Source organism: Taudactylus pleione, unplaced genomic scaffold, assembly GCF_031769625.1.
Source record: "Taudactylus pleione unplaced genomic scaffold, aTauple2 ptg000518l, whole genome shotgun sequence".
Classification (NCBI taxonomy): domain Eukaryota; kingdom Metazoa; phylum Chordata; class Amphibia; order Anura; family Myobatrachidae; genus Taudactylus; species Taudactylus pleione.
The window spans coordinates 7,137,793-7,155,154 of NW_028284920.1; the positions used below are offsets into that span (position 1 = coordinate 7,137,793).

The 17,362-nt window shown below is 39.9% G+C and overlaps 1 protein-coding gene across 1 annotated transcript; it reads left to right on the forward strand.

Moving 5' to 3' along the window:
• The first annotated feature begins 10,469 nt into the window (after positions 1-10,469).
• Positions 10,470-17,148, forward strand: LOC148501452 (uncharacterized). The gene is made up of 4 exons (XM_088450487.1): positions 10,470-10,636; positions 11,900-12,088; positions 16,809-16,909; positions 17,018-17,148. The coding sequence occupies exons 1-3, from the start codon at positions 10,564-10,566 to the stop codon at positions 16,895-16,897; spliced, it is 351 nt and encodes a 116-aa protein (XP_088306613.1). The 5' UTR covers positions 10,470-10,563; the 3' UTR covers positions 16,898-16,909; positions 17,018-17,148.
• The last annotated feature ends 214 nt before the right edge of the window (positions 17,149-17,362 follow it).

Sequence of the window (17,362 nt, forward strand, 5' to 3'; positions counted from 1 at the left end):
CATACGTGCATGACATTGCTTACCTGCATAAATATCAGTAACATCGATGCTCATTGAGCAGCCATCTTGCCCTTCTGACAGGCCTGACCAGCCACAAACTCTTGACATGCAGAGGGCTCTCATGCTGCATATGTAGTCACAATGGCTAATTTTAGCACACCCATGTAATGGTGTTTAAATGGTAAGACACACCAGCTTTTTCTGACCACCTCCGTGTTACCTCTCCCAAATGATGACTACCCGTCACTCACTTTGTGAATGGGTTCATGTGAGGTTACAGAAGATGCCTGACTGTTTGGCCCTGGATTTTACAATAGGCATTTTAGTGCATGAAAGAGCAGTAGCAGGACTACAACTTGCAAATAAAAACTGAAGTGCAGCACCGGAACAAAATACAGGTGGATTATATATTGCCTTAATCAATTTGCACTTGGAAACCAATTGTACCGACTATATTTATGGCTGCTTGAGATTCCAAGCTTTGGATACATGGAAGGAGTCCTAGGTCCCAGATTTATTCATTTTAAATATACAGGACCAGAGATTTAGTTATTATCTTGCACACAATTCTCTGGAATTTAGATAATAAGATTGTTGGACATTAATTTATTATGTGTGGCATACTGCTGAATTTATTGACTTTTTATAAATAAATTATATTCATTATTTTTTATTTACAGGTTAACTGTCCATCTTTTTAGCACTGTTTTTTGTGTGCTTTACAGTGTTTGATTTATAGGGTGTGACTATCCCTATTCCAGCTGCTCTTGTGTCAGCGCATCCCATTAGATTTCCATTTGTCATAGGGGCTGGCTGCTGTCCACTAGTCCATACTAGGGCTGGCAGTTGTGCAGGGCTGTGCTGTGCCTGTTGTCCATAAGGGCAGTGTTACTCTATAGTATACTAGGAGCTGTGCTACAGATAGAAGAGGGGGGCTTCAGTGGCTCCTGTGTCACTGCAGTCCATAAGGGGTGCTGCTGTGTTGTCCAGGGGGTGGTCTGTCCATCAGGGGTGCTCTTCAACCATGTGTGCATGTTAGCCACATGTATCAGCAATGTAGCTGTGCAGGGGTGCTGCCTGTGTCGTTTATCAAGGGGTTGCTGCCTCGTTCAGGGGTGCTCTCCCACCCAAGTGCAAAAAAAAATAAAAAATATTTTTTTTCTGTGTGTGTGTGCGTGTTAGCCACACTTATCAGCAATGTAGCTGCGTAGGGGTGCTGCCTGATTTTTTCTTTCAATCTATAACAGTGTAGGTGGACTATAAAGTCCCAAGGAAGTTGAGACAATATGAGTTTGGCCTTGAGGCTCTATGAGCTCTGTCTTGAAGTCAATCCTCAGGAGAAAGGTCTGGAGCAACATGTTGAAAAAGATCATTGAGGAAGTAGGGGAATGTCCAGCTCAGGACTGGTTAGGGTTCATTCCAGATCTGAAGATTATTGCATCAAGATTAATTATTGCATCGAGACTCAATTTAATAGTGAAGATGCGCAAGTTCTTTATCCAGATGACCCTGGGATCGGGAAAGATCATTTGCTTCTTTTCTAGAGCATCAGTTCTGAAACCCAGAGAGACAATTTCAGATTTAAAATCCTAAGCAGCTTTAGAAACCGGTTTGAGTTATTTTTATTACATTTATTAATTATCTATAAAGTGTCTCATTGATTTATGTTAGCTTTTTGCAATTATTTATAATAAGATTACTAGCACAGTATCACACTGTTCTATATTAATTTGGTCTAATAGGCCACATGCTGTATGTCTGTTAACAGGTCTCAGATGTTGAATCTCATTAATCTGACAGGCCTGAGGGTCATCTAACTTACTAATACATCCGGTGAGTTGTACTGTATGTTTAAAAGTAGAAACATCTCTGAAGGGCATGTTGTGATTTGGTGAGAAGGGTTGTGGAGTGGTTCTGATGAGTTTGACAGTAGCCTCATTCTGTTACATATGGCAACTTGAACTCACCAGAAACATGCCAGAAACCCTGCTACTTTGCTAAACTCAGAACCTATTACTGCTAAATGTTATATATTTACTTCCCTTTTAGGGAATGAATATAAATGAACTCTGCTTTAACTAGAACACAGTAGCCAGGTGGGATGTACTCAGCATCCCAACAGTCAGGATGCTGATGGTCACAATACCGACAGCGGCATCCTGACCTTCAGAATCCCAACAGAATGTGGAGGTAAGTGTTAGGGCTACGGAGAGGGTTTATCTTACAAGACATTAACTCAATGTCATAAGTTAATAAAGCACCAACTTGCAGTACCTAAATCAATCTCACACAGTATTTCTAAATTACATTATGGTCTAACTTATTCCAAAAAATCTTATACACCTTCTTTTACAATTAATTTTTCATATACAGAATATTCTATAGTGTATATATAGAAATGGAATGCATTTTCATCGCTGTGACTAAACTAAGTGATAACTATTTTGAATATAGGAAATCTGCGCGTTTACTTGGACAAGATCATTACTAAGTTGTTTTAAATATTTTATTCTGTAACAAATGCTTTGAAAGAACAATAAGCATACTCCAGGTTTAAGTATACAATAGGCCACTGAATCACATTACTTAATTCATCACATGTCGTATCATATGGCTATACAATAATGTACAGTACAATGGTGAAATTATTTTCTTTCATTAATATCATGTTTGCTTCTATTTTAAGACTTGCTTTAATTCAAAAACATCATGGAATAATATAAAAACATTGTTTTCTTGACTTGTCCTTAAAGGACATTTGTTTGGCTTGTTTTGTGCGTGGGCATGTAACAGTATATATATATTGTATGACTGCCACCACATAGTCATCATCCCAGCATACTGACAGCTGCTTCCTTATTGTACTTCCAGAATTGTTCAATTAGTATAGATAAAGGAAATGGTAGAGGTTACAGCAAGTAATCTATACCTAGTAGTCAGCCCTCTGGCATCTGTCCAGATCCATGCCCATACCGAGGATAATAAATCACACTATTAATTTTAAGGTTTACATTACAGACCACCTGCACATTGAGGGAGTGGAAATGATACCTGTTGGCAAATAGTTCCCCCCGTCAAATGCAGTGCTCTCAGGGCAATATGAGTGCAATCAATAAATCCCAGTATTTCAGATGCTATAGAAGGCAATCCTGAGTCCTGCCACTCTGACTCGTGACTGGGGAAGGATCTATATGTATGCCATATGTTCTTGAAGGCACCTAGCACTTGATGTAAAGATTATCCTGTGTAATCTCTAAAACCTTCCATACACTGTCTACTGATGAGACAAAACATGTTTGAGCTGTGGTGTTGATATTCCAGTCCTTTATCCAAACACTCTTGATCTCTGACAATTAGGGGTATATTTACTAAAGGTCGATTTTAATCGATTTAAAAATCAATCAAAATTGATGTTGTTTTTCTGGGGCTAAATCACACATTTACTAACAAACAACTTTTGATTTAGTTTTTTACATATTAGTAAATGTGTGATTTAGCCCAAGAAACAAAACATCGATGTTGATCGATTCTAAATCGATTAAAATGGACCTTTACTAAATATACCCCTTAGTGTTGACACCCCTTTTTTAATTGCTGTCACTTGCAGCATAACAAGCACGGTTTTCAGTGAGTGCATCATTTGTGCAGATTCCATTAGGTGGAAGATTGAGAGTAGAGAAGAGCAAACAGGTTGTTTCCTGTTAGCGGTAATCTAGCAAGTGGTAGTAAAGGCAATGTGACGTATTAATTTATTTTTATCTGGTTGTCATAGGGAGTCCCTTAGGTAGAAGTAAAACCTAAGGTTCACATGGGACTGGGATATGGAGAATATGGGAAATGATGTCAGTGACCTCTTGCCAACAATTCAAAATTTTTGTGCACGACCGACATATGTGGAGGAAAGTGCCTTCAGAGGCTCATCCTCTCCAGCATCTATTTGATGTATCTGGGAACAATTTACTAAAACAGGGAGGTACATAGTACCTCCTCTACAATAATTTTTAAAATGTTCTCCTTTATTTTAACACAAATTGAACTGGAGGCTGCATTTTCCCAGATTTCTGGCTAGTCATCCAATGTATCACCCAAGTCAGCTTCCCAAGCAACCTCAACAATGAATATAGGAGGGAAATTAAACCTTTAGTCAAAAATTGTCTCAGGCATAGGGCTTCAAATGTCTTCAGAGGCTTATGAGAAAGAAATTGTTTCAGTTTAGAGTGATAGGGGCTTATGTAATATCTTGCGACTTCCAGCCGCTGCGGGAACTCCTGCAAATCTTCCCATATTTTTAAAGTGGCAATCATTTTAAGGAAAAACCAGCATGGAGTTCCCACAGTGACTGGAAGTTGCAAGCTATTACATAAGCCCACTAGTGCTTAAGCTTGAGGAATTGATAAAAATACTTAGATTTTGTGGCTATCTCATATTGAATTTCTGAAAACGAAGGAAATTTGTTATCCCGTGTAATGTTATTTAAATATCTGATATCGCCTACCTTCCAAGAAATAAGCAAATTTCTGGACATACCTGGGGAAAAGTTGAGATTATGAAAAATCAGTATATTTGGGGTAGAACAAGGAGCAAGCTAATATTTCTGATTAGCGAAATCCCAGACCGTTAGTGAGTGAGATACTATTGGGTGAGATGAGAGAAGTCTAGGGAAAAATGGTTTAGGAAGCCAGAGGCGGGACTAGACAGTGGACAGCCCCAGTGCATTTGCTCAATGTCTGACCAAACCTTTTTTGCTGCTGGATTGCACCATAACACACACTGGGCAAACAGCATAGCCATATAGTATCTCTTGCAGTTTGGAACACCAAGTCCATCTCTCCGTGTGGATCACTGGAGTAACTTCAGATGCACAGGAGGACACCTATCTGCCCATATAAATCATGAAGTATGAAATTGCAGAAATTTAAATACATATGGGGGAGCATAAATTGGTAGAGTTTGAAAAAGATAGTTGAGCCAAAGGAGAATATTCATCTTCACCGAATTATCCCAACCTATCCAGGAAATAAAATGGTTAGGCCATGAGTTCTTGTCATTTTTAATTTGAGAAAGGATATGAGGATAATTAGACATATAAAGTTGATGGTATCAACAAGCAAAAGACCCCTAGATATTTTATCCTTTGTGAGTGCCAATTAGGTGGCAATGAGTCTTCCAAAAAGGAATTAGTTGCGCTGGGTATATAGAAATCTTAAATGTCCGTCTTGACAGTGTTCATTTTATAACTCGAGTAGTTGACGTATAGTTCAATCTCAGCAAAAAGAGACTGGAGGGATTGGGATGGATTAGCTAATGAAATTAAAACATAATTTGCATATAATGCAATTTTATGTTTGGATGAACCAACTTTTATGCCATTGATGTTATTGTTACCTTGAAGCCTTGCTGCCAAGGGTTCCATAATCAAGGCAAAAATTAAGGGGGAGAAGGGGCAACCCTTCCTCGTACTATTGACAATCCCAAATGGTGGAGTAGTTATCTGATTCACTGTTACCCTTGCTGATGGCGTACAATATAATGCGGATATGCCATCTAAAAACATGCCAGATAAACCCATCACCCTAAACACTCCAAAAGCAAAGGACTAAGATACCGTCAAATGTTTTTTCTGAATCAAGTGCCAAGATAAGCGAGGGGAGTCTCAGAACTTGAATGAAGTCAATCAGGTCTATGGCTCTCCTAATGTTGTCTGGAGCTTGTCTGCCTGGGATAAAATCCACTTGATCGGGATGAATTGACAGGGTAAGGTGTAGATTTTAAGTTCCACATATAACAGTGAAATGGGTCTATAGTTAAAACATTGAGTGGCATCTCTATCTGGATTCGGAATCACCACAATATTTGCTAGGGTTGAATCTTGATCAAAAGAGGCACCATCGAGAATGAAAAATAAAGAGATGTGAGGTGCAAGCTCTTTCAAAAACTTCTTGTAGTACTGAGCAGAGAAGCTATCAGGCCCTGGGGCAGCAGAGGATCACAAGGATTTAATAACAGCAATTGTTTCTTCTACTGAGATGTCCTCATTAAGCATAGAAAGCTGAGAATACTACAAGCAAGATAACTGAACTTTTGACAAATATGAATGTACTCCCTTAGGCTCCCCGGAGGGAAAAAGAGTGGAATATGGCAGTTTATAGAATTCTCTATGTTCCTCTACTATAGGCTTGGGGTCATAAGTGATTGATCCTAGTTTTTTAGAGTATAGTTTATCGAACATACCCAATGCCCATTTTTGTCTAAGTTTATTTGCTAGCATAGTGTCAATTTTGTCCGCTTTATCATAAAAATGTTGATGTATTTTCTTTAGTGTGACCACTGCCCTACAGGAGAGAAGATTATTCAGATGTTCCTTAACCTGTTCAATCTGAGAGAGAAGGGAAGCAGAAGGGAAGTGTTATGTTTAGCCAAGAGGTTTGCAATTTGTGACTTTAGAGATAGGATTTCTTGCTTCACCTTTTTCTTGGCAGTGGAAGCTGTGTGAATCAAGTGACTTCAGATGGTTGCGTTATGGGCTTCCCAAATAGCTTCTGGGGGTAAATTTACCAAAATGAGAGTTTTTAGAAGTGGAGATGTTGCCCATAGCAACCTATCAGTTTTTAGCTATTAGTAAATTTACCCTCTGGAGAGATGTCTGTGGATACATTATCAGCAAAATAATGTATTATAGCCATCTTGATATCAGATGCTATTGAAGGGTGCAACAAAAGGGAGTAATCTAGATGACACTTATGTTCACCACGTGGGGCCCTGTTTATGTCCAAAAGTATATACACCCCTGCATGGTCTGTCCAAGACAGTGGAGTGATATCTGCATCAGTAATAGCTGAAGTTACTGAGTGAGAAATATATATCATGTCAATATGGGTGTAGAGCTGATGAGGAGCATAGTAGTGGGTGTAGGTTAGGTGAATTATGCCCATTATAATTTATAGATAAAGGTTTTAGGGCCATAGAAAAAAACAGGGAAATGACACAATTATATAAAATCTCATTCTCCAAGTAACAAAAAGGGGAAGCTTGGTGATTCCCCAAGAATGAAATAGAAAAAGGAAGAAGAGAATGAAGAGAAAAAAGGCACAATGAGAACAGACATAAAAAGGAAGGAAGATGAGGAATAGCCTGTTGGCGAAAACCCTTCAGAAAAGGATCCCTAATCAAGACCGCAACATATGAGACTAGACATGTGAATACTAAAAATAAGTGAGGGTACATGGAGGTGGTAGTCATGGGTAACAGCAAACCAGATAACCTGGTTCCCAGTAGCATGGCCAGAGCCAGTGGAATGTGTGTGTGTCATCTAAGGGGGTCTGGAAAGGTGAGCAAGAGAAGGGCAAAAGGGGAGGGGAGGAGAGGAGGGATATAAAAAGGAAGATGAATTGGAGGGGAAGACAGAGGGGATCTGCACAGTGGAGGGCATGGAAAGGTAAAACCTTACATCACATCTTGAAACCATAAAACTATAAGAGGCAGATATTAAAAAAAAAGAAAAAAAATTTGTATTAACAATAAAGGGTCAACAGGTTAACTTGTAAAGGATATAGTGGAACAAAGAAATTAGTCCTTAGCTGTAGAGGGGTGAATATTGTAGATTGCCAGACCTACAGATGTGTACACCTTTCTTTTTTTGCTTCATTTGGCATAAGATGCTTAGCACAGCTAAGATGCTTGTAGTGATTCAATAAGTCCCAAAGAATTTGTTGCTGCAAAATAATTTGTATAAAGTAGCAAATTAAAGTAGTAAATTTTAAGAAAAATCACAAGTCATTGTGGGTAAATTTGCTAAAGTGAGAGTTTTTAGAAGTGGAGATGTTGCCCATAGCAACCAATCAGATTCTAGCATTCTAGAAGGTTCTAGTTAAAAGTAGAATCTGATTAGTTGCTATGGGCAGCATCTCCATTTCTAAAAGCTCTCACTTTAATAGATTTACCCAATAAATTCATGGCAAATTTGGCCATATGGCTAGATTTTAGGAAAGGTGTTTGTGGACACATCAGTATGTCCAGGTGTGATAAAGAAGAGCCATTTAGAAAAGGAGGACTTCATTGGGGACCAGGGTCTTTATCGTTACCACTAATCACCCATGACCATCCCGAATGTAGAGGTCTGGGACGTTGGGGTTTCGGTGAGCCATCGCAAGGAGAAGTAGTTCTGGGTTCTGGGAGGAGATGCAGTTTGGGTAACAAGTCCTGCCCCTGAGTCAAGGTTTTCACTTGATGTGTCCATTTGTTGACATAGACTTACAGTAGGAAAGGGAAACCCCATCTTTAGCGGACATGATATTGTCAAAGGATCTTTGTTATCAGTTGCAGATTCTTGCATATCTGGATTGTTGAGGGAACTAATGCTGCCTATCCACTAGGCGATTAAACCTAGCGATTGAGCGTTAACGACCGTCGTTATCGCTCAATCGCTTGGTAATCGCCCGCAAATTGTGCAGATTAATGTCTAATATGATCAGCGATGCGCGTGCATGCTAGTCGTATTGAACATATATCATCAGGCAAACATGCTGGTCAACTTGCTTTAGCATGTTACCAGTTGATTGATGAGCCTGCACTGAACGACTGCTCCTTCAGTGTAGGCACATCACAGACATAGAAACGACAGCATGATTACAATGTCATAATCATGCTGTTGTTTCTATGTCATGAAGTGGATGGGCAGCTTAAGTCTTGAAAGATTTGAGGTTGCATATCTTTGAAGGAAGTGATTGCTGTATCACGAGTAGCCATGAGGATTTTTTCTTTCAATCTACAGTATATTATAATAGTGTAGGTGGACTATAATTTCCCAAGGAAGTTGAGATGATATGAGTTTGGCCTTGAGGCGCTATGAGCTCTGTCTAGAATGCAATCCTCAGCAGAAAGGTCTGGAGCAACATGTTGAAAAAGATCATTGAGATAGGAGGGTAATTTCCAGCTCAATGCTGGTTAGGGTTCATTCCAGATCTGAAGATTATTGCATCAAGAACGAGTTTCTTGATCCTCTTGCTTTTCCTTAAGAGACTCAATTTAATAGTGAAGATGCGCAAGTTCTTTATCCAGAAAAATCATCTGCTTTTTTTTTCTTTTTCTAGAGCATTAGTTCTGGAACCCAGAGAGGCAATTTCTAATTTAAAATCCTAAGAAGCTTTAGAAACCGTTTTGAGTTATTTTTATTACATTTATTAATTATCTATAAAGTGTCTCATTGATTTATGTTAGCTTTTTGCCATTATAATAAGTTTGCTAGCACAGTATCACAGTGTTCTATATTAATTTGTTCTAAAGGCCACAAATGTCTGTTAACAGGCCTCAGATGTTGAATCTCATTAATCTGACAGGCCTGAGGATCGTCGAATTCACTAATATATCCGAAGAGTTGTACTGCATGTTTAAAATTAGACACATCTCTGAAGGGCGTGTTGTGATGCGGTGAGAGGGGTTGTGGAGAGGTTCTGATGAGTTTGACCGTAGCCTCATTCTATTACATACGGCAACTTGAACTCACCAGAAATATGTCAGAAACCCTGCTACTTTGCTAATCTCAGATCCTATCACCGCTAAATGTTATAGCTTTCCTTCCCTTTTAGGGAATGAATATAAACGAACTCTGATTTAACTAGGACACAGTAGTCAGGTGGGATGTACTCAGCATCCCAACAGTCAGGATGCCGATGGTCACAATACTGACAGTGGCATCCCGACCTTCAGAATCCCAACAGATTGTGGAGGTAAGTGTTAGGGTCGATGGTTAGTGTTAGGTTGCGGGATGGGAGGGTTAGTGTTAGGCTACAGAAATGGTAGGTTAGGGTTAGTGTAAGGGTTGTAATACTTACAGAAATCTGTTAGCATTCTGATTGTTGGGATGCCATACCCAATGCTGCCAGGTTTATCTTACAATACATTAACTCAATGCGATAAGTTATTAAAGCACCAATTTGCAGTACCTAAACCAATCTCACACAGTATTTCTATATTACAATACGGTCTAACTTATTCCAAAAAATCAATTCACATTCTTTTACATTTTTTTTCATATACAGAATATTCTATAGTGTATATATAGAAATGTAATGCATTTTCAACACTGTGCCTGAAGTAAGTGATAACTATTTTGGATATAGGAAATCTGCGCGTTTACTTGGACAAGATTATTACTAAGTTGTTTTAAATATTTTATTCTGTATCAAATGCTTTGAAAGAACAATAAGAATAATCCAGATTTAAGTAGACAATAGGCCACTGAATCACATTACTTCATTCATCACATGTCGTATCATATGGCTTTACAATATACAATAATGTACAATGGTGAAATTATTTTCTTTCATTAATATCATGTTTGCTTCTATTTTAAGACTTGCTTTAATTCAAAAACATCATGGAATAATATAAAAACTTTTGTTTTCTGGACTTGTCCTTTAAAGTACTTTTGTTTGGCTTGTTTTGTGCGTGGGCATGTAACAGTATAAATATTGTATGACTGCCACCACATAGTCATCATCCCAGCACACTGACAGCAGCTTCCTTCTTGTACTGATCTCAGGAGTTCTATTACTTGAGTCCAGAATGCTCAGAGCTCTGATTTTGTCTGCACTGTTGACTGTGGCTCTATGTCATGACAGCAGCAGTGAAAGCCATGGTAAGACAGACTCTTCATTCTAAGCATTATTCATTGTTGTCAGTGGTTATAACTATATTAGTTTCATGTAGAAATGTACACTAAAATACTTTATCTTTGGAAATGTGGTTACACTACAGCTGGAACCATGCTATATAGACATATATTGGGTTCACTGTATAAAGTATGAGCTGTACATTATGTAGAATATATCAGACAGATGTGTTCTCATACACCTAGCCTCAATACACCATACGATGTGAGAGGCCCAGCGCGACTGTGTTGCTGCGAGAGGAGGAGTGTACTGTCTTATTCTTTAAATTTTGACCCTTATTCACATTGCAGACGCAGCGAAAAGATGCTCATGGTGTACCAGAGATGCTGGGCTGTGACTTTATCCGCACATGAATTCGTTTTAAACATGTCCAAAGTTACAGATGAAGCACAACATAACTTGGCGTGAGAAATAGCTGCGATCGCTGCATCATAGCTCTTTGTATAAGGACTCAGATTCATCCGCACACAGATGTACAAATGTCGCACATCAAATTGATCAGTGTAATATAGCAAAGTAGATTTTCTGCTTCCAATTTGTGCAAATAACAAGCACATTTTGAGAAAATAGAAAGTCAGCTTAGTTCGGGCTCCCGATACCTGTCGTGCTGAGAGTAACTGTTCGGTGATACTACTGTCACACTGTAAGAGGACACATCTGTAGTGGGATCTACTATATTTATGCAATATTTTATGGTAGAACTACAGTAGGTTAATGCATTATTTTTCCCTTTGGACTCATTGCATGTTCCCGTGTTGCGTAGTAACATAGCAAAGCACTGTAGAATACATTTATACTTAATAGATAAGTGATAATAACTACAATACAGTATGTCTAAAATATGTTCCAGGTATACTGTAGGTCTTGAAATAAAAAAGAGAAAGATTGCAGATTAATTTCAACACATATTATCAGTGAACCTGTCACCTATTTACCCAGTAGAGGCGGACATTTCTTGGGTGGAACCAATGCATAAGAATAAGAATTCAGTGTATCAAATAATTTGTGCCCCATGTCTCAGTCATGACACTAACCTTTATTCATTTCATAGGCTTAATATTCTCTCAGACCATAAAATACCTCCTTCTGCTGTGTGTAAGTGAGAGGAACAGATTAAGAGCCCCTCTCCCATCACCAGTTCTCATATCAGGAGGAGGTCTCAGGTTAATTAAGTCATTGTGAATCTATGTTACCAAAGTTTTATTTCATTTGTATATTTGTTTTCCCAGAGAATCTGGCAGAGAAGCGAGGCCACTGCCCAAATGCCTCCAGTAACTCTTCAGCCTCAGCTTGTACCACACTGTGCCCTGATGGAACTAACTGCACAATTGTAAACTGCAATTCTGACACCAACTGTGCAGGAGTTCAGAAGTGCTGTCACACCAACTGCGGACTAATGTGTTTGGATCCTGAATACAGTGAGTATTTCTAAGCTTTAACATCATTTATACTGCACAATAAATCAGTCTCAGGTTTTTCATGTGCACTAACTGTAAGAAACACATTGTAGATAATTTCAACAAAGTCCTATCCATAGTTTGTCTATAATGCGTTAATGCATTACTAAAGATGATAAAATCTATAATAAAGGTTGCTAACACTAAGGGCTAAATTTACTAAGAATCAAGTTTGGGAGAGTTTGCAATCTCTGGAGAGTTTGGGCATTTTTTTCCACTCACAAATTTACTAATGTTAAACTCGGGAGAGAGATTTCCTTTGCTATGGGAAAATACTGGAGAGTTAGCAAACTCTCTTCAATTCACCATCGGCTAAACTCGAGAACCTTTTCACTAATGAAGATAGGATTCAGGAATTTACCAAGCAGAGAGTTTCTAAACTCTCATGAGATGGGACAACTCTCCTGTAAAAATTCAGGAAATAAATTCACCTTACTGTGATCCGCGAGTTTGGCAGAAACATACACAGATTAGTGTGATCCATGTATGTTTCTGCCTGTAATTAGAAAAAAAGGGTTCATTTTAAAAAAAAACATTACGTGGGGTCCCTACCCAAAAGCCTAACCAGCACCAGACTTGTCAGCCTGTCCTGGTACCTAAAATTACAGGGAACAAAATGAGTAGGGTTCCACCGTAATTTATGTACCAGCACCAGGCTGCACGTGAAACCCATGTGTAACTAGCCAATGAGTGGCAGCTACATGTAAAGTGGCTGCTGATTGGCTCGCAGCCCATGAGAAATTACAGCTGACTTTGGTCATCTGTAATTTTGCGACGTGTAAGTACATGCAACAGCATATACTTACACATATATGCCCTGGTTCGGGTAAGTCGTTTTATTATTTTAACAAGACCCTGGATGCTACAGAGAACAGCGCCAGGATCTAGGTGAGTATAGACTCTTTTTTTCAGCTCCTGTCGTGGATTCTACTTGGAGAAGGGGACAGAAACATCTGGACGCAGGTAAGTATGTGTGAATAGCAGAGCAGTAACTATACTTTTTGTTGCCCTATGCCAGAGAGAGCATTGCCCCCCCCATTTTTTAATTAGGGACATAAGATTATGCACCTGAAAAAGGGCCATGGCTTCATGGGGAAGGGCCAGGGAAGAGATAGGGGTACTCATGGGGCAGCCGGGAGATGCTGGGGATAAAAGAAGAGGAAGCTACAAGTAAGAATGATAATAAACAGGAAAATTGACAGGCCCAAACAGTGCCACCCTGCCCTGCGGTGCTCTGTGCCATGGCACAGGCAGCACTACCCTAGTTACGGCCCTGGTGAATGGGTAGGTTTTATGGAATCAAGTTTTACTAAGCATGGTGTGTGTGTGTGTGTCTTTATTTAACTATTTATTTTGCAGTGGGGGTACTGGAGCTGGCTGCCTGCTTGCACTTGTAATTTCACAAGTGCCAAAGGGCAGGCATGCTGGCGCCTGTAGCCCCACTGTAATATACAATAGTTTACCTATATTTATCACTTTATTACCCCCGTACCCACAGACCAGGGGTGCGGGGAAGAGCCCTGGGCTTCAGACCAAGCCTGGTTTATTTTGGGGGGGTGGCCCTACTTGAGGGGGTCCCCACTTTCTCTGAGATCCCAGGATTGGCCTGAATGACTTGTGGTGAGAATGCTTTAGCCCTGGAGACCCGGTAATAGGGTCTCCAGGCTGTGGCATTACACCCCAGTCGTTTTGGGTCCATTGCTGGTTTTAATAATAGGGAGACCCCTACGCATTTTTCCCCCCTTATAATTAAAACCAGGACTGGCCCTGCAGCCTGGTGTTGGTTTCTAAATTACTGTGAAACCCTACTCTTTTTGTTCCCTGTAATTTTAGGAACCAGGACTGGCTGGCTAGTCCGGAGCTGAATAAGCTTTAGGGGGGGGGACCCTATGTCATTTTTTTTTAAACATTTAACCTGTTTTTTATCAGCCTAGAACACAAGCAGCCTTCACATATCTCACTGATATGTGCAGGCTGCTTGCTCGGGAGAGTTTTGCAGAGAGAAGACACTGCAATCTCGGGTTAGTAATCTCCTGCAACAAGTGCTACTCGGGGGAGATATCACGTTCTGCTTCACTATCGGACATCTCACTCTCAGCTAAACTCACTTCTTGGTAAATTTGAGATTTTCAGGAGCCTCATATCACCCGAGTTTCGGCAAAGCTAATCGAGTTAAAAAAAAAGCAAACTCTCCCAATCTCGATTCTTAGTAAATTTGCCCATAAGACTGAATAATTGGAGTACTATTATTGATAAACTACTGTACATGATGTATTATTGGAACTGAAATCTTTATTTTACCATTTTACTAAACAGTTTCCTATCATAATACAGCTGCTAATAACTCACATACAAACAAGTAAAAGTTCCCATACCTTCATATGTTTGACATTATCTATACTTCTAATAAAGTTATAATGGTTGTTTCTGTACAAATAATTTTTTTGGAGAAATGTACTCCTTGGGGGTATGTATTATCTAAATGTGACAATAGGGAGAGGAGCAATAAAGGAAAAACCAAATGCCTGACACTCTGTGTGTGCAGGGTGCAGGCTCCTCAAGCCAAAACTGACTAGGGGGTCTATTTACTAAGCAGTTTTAGGAGACAGAGTGAAAAGTGATAAGGAAGTGATAAGGTGCTAGCCAATCAGCTCCCAACTGTCATTTTTCAAACACAGCCTGTGAGATGACAGTTGGGAGCTGATTGGCTGGTACCTTATCACTTTCTTATCACTTTTCACTCTGTCTCCTAACACTGCTTAGTAAATAGACCCCTAGATGTTTATAAATATAATTTTTGGGGGACAAATATACTTGTAGGGACTGTTTATGAACTATGGAGACTAACATTTTTTATTGGAATTTGCACAGGCTCCTCAATATATATCCCAAGATCTATGTAGTCTATTTAGCAGGAAAATCCAACTATATATTAAGCACTAAACAAGCAGCTTATCCTGACTCATGAAGTTGCAGTATACATGTCTATGCAGTAGATGGAGCACCAAGACAAATACTACATATTAAATATACATCACAAAATTAGATGCCACTACAGTCTTTGTAAAATTAGTTCCGCTAAGCAATAACAGACATCCACGCGAGTGAAGCTGCAGGCAAATGCTAGTGTTTATATATGACTAAAAATGTGTTTAAATGTTACTAGCAATATTGTATTTTAGTATCAGTGTTCTTATAAACACATTTGATATGAGACTGGTAACTAGAGGTCTTACTCCATTGATCACAATGAGTTTAATTCATAGTTGCTCACCTTTGGAGGGGGCAGCTTGGTTGGCAGTGCAGGGGTGTGTATCGTAGCCAAGTGTACAGCACAGTAGACATGATGATGCAATCATGTAATTGTTGCTCCGCCTCCCGCTATACATTGTTGTAATTATCGGCATTGTGAAGTGAAGGGTGAGACACAATGATGCGATTCAGCTCAAATCACATCATTGGCTGGCCAGACTGCCCACCTCACTGGGGAAGTGGGCGGCTGCAGATGGCCACCGGGAAACTTGGACACTTAAGATTCTGGAGCGTCCCAGCTGATTCGGGAGATTCAGTTCAGTTAAATGCATGGAGCAGACATCAAATAGTAAACTGCATCACTACTGCAAAATACCCAAATGCGTGTTGGATTGAGGTCTTTGGAACCAGTAAGACCTATTGCCAGACTTGTCTAGTGAAGCCGGGTGCCAACATTCATAACATTGTCATTCATCATATAGACACTGATAAAACGTCTACATGATTAGAATGTTGACAAAACTTTCCTGTTGGTCTAGTGGTGACTTACCTGATAATGGGTCTGGTGGCTCCAGCGATGTCTTCCGTGGCCAGAGGCGATGTCCTGATGGCTTCTGGAGAATCCTGGGACATTTTTGGCAGTATTGCTAACCCTAACACTCCCCCTAATGTCTAACCCTAAACCTCCCCCAGTGCCTAACTCTAACCACCTCTCCTATTGCCTAACCCTAACTTTACACTGACACAGCCTAACCCTAACCTTACGCTGATACAGTCTAACCCTAACATTACGCTGATGCAGCCTAACCCTAACCTTACACTGATGCAGCCTAACCCTAACCTACACTGACACAGCCTAACCCTAACCTAACACTGCCACAGCCTAACCCTAACCTTACACTGACACAGCCTAACCCTAACCTTACACTGACACAGACTAACCCTAACCAAACACTGACACAGCCTAACCCTAACCTTACGCTGACCCAGCCTAACCCTAACCTTACACTGACACAGCCTAACTCTAACCTTACACTGACACAGCCTAACCCTAAACTTACACTGACACAGTCTAACCCTAACCTTATGCTGACACAGCCTAACCCTAACCTTACACTGACACAGCCTAACCCTAACTCTCTGGTTCCTGCAGAATGTCTACATTTCACATGTCAACATTGTGAACATGACGACATTCTGTAGATGCCAACTTAATGGCAACATCATAACTGTCAACATTGTGTTGCCGACATAACAAATGTTGACATTGTAAATTTTGACATTATAACTTCATCCTGGATAAGCCACTTAAAGGGTTCTTAAGTTAGCACCATTACAGCTTTTATATCAGGAACTACTATATATTGTTTTTCTTCATAACACCAAGAACATATATATTCATTCACTTCTTTAACTTTGTTAATGCCAGTGACAGTCTGTGATGAGGACGATGACTGTGCGGGAACCCTGGTTTGCTGTATGAATAGCTGTGTTACAGTGTGCATGCCCGAGAAATAAGAAAAGGGATCGGTATGTCTATCTCCATTTACCACTTCTCTCTTGTACTTATTTTACTTTCCATGTGCTCAGACCTCAGTCTAAAGTGTAAACACTGTGTCCTTCATCTCTGCTCACTAGAAACGCAAATAGGATGAACGATGGGTCAAGGAGGACAGCCCAGTTTTACAAGAGATGCAGCAAATTCTGCTCATAGGATGGATTCTAACTAAAAACTGATGTAAAACTAATAAAATCTTGCAGCAATACCAGTTTGTGTGCTTTGTGTTTTGTGTATCACTATTAGTTGTACTTGTTGTAACATTGCCATTTCTACAACCAGGGCCGGACTTACCTCTAGGCAACCTAGGTGCCCGCCTAGAGCCCGCAGGGTTCAATGGGACCATGTTCAGGCCCCCTGAAATCTGGCCCTGGAAAGAACCTGCTGCGCTGCATGACCTATTTCTACAGCTAGCATCAGCTGGG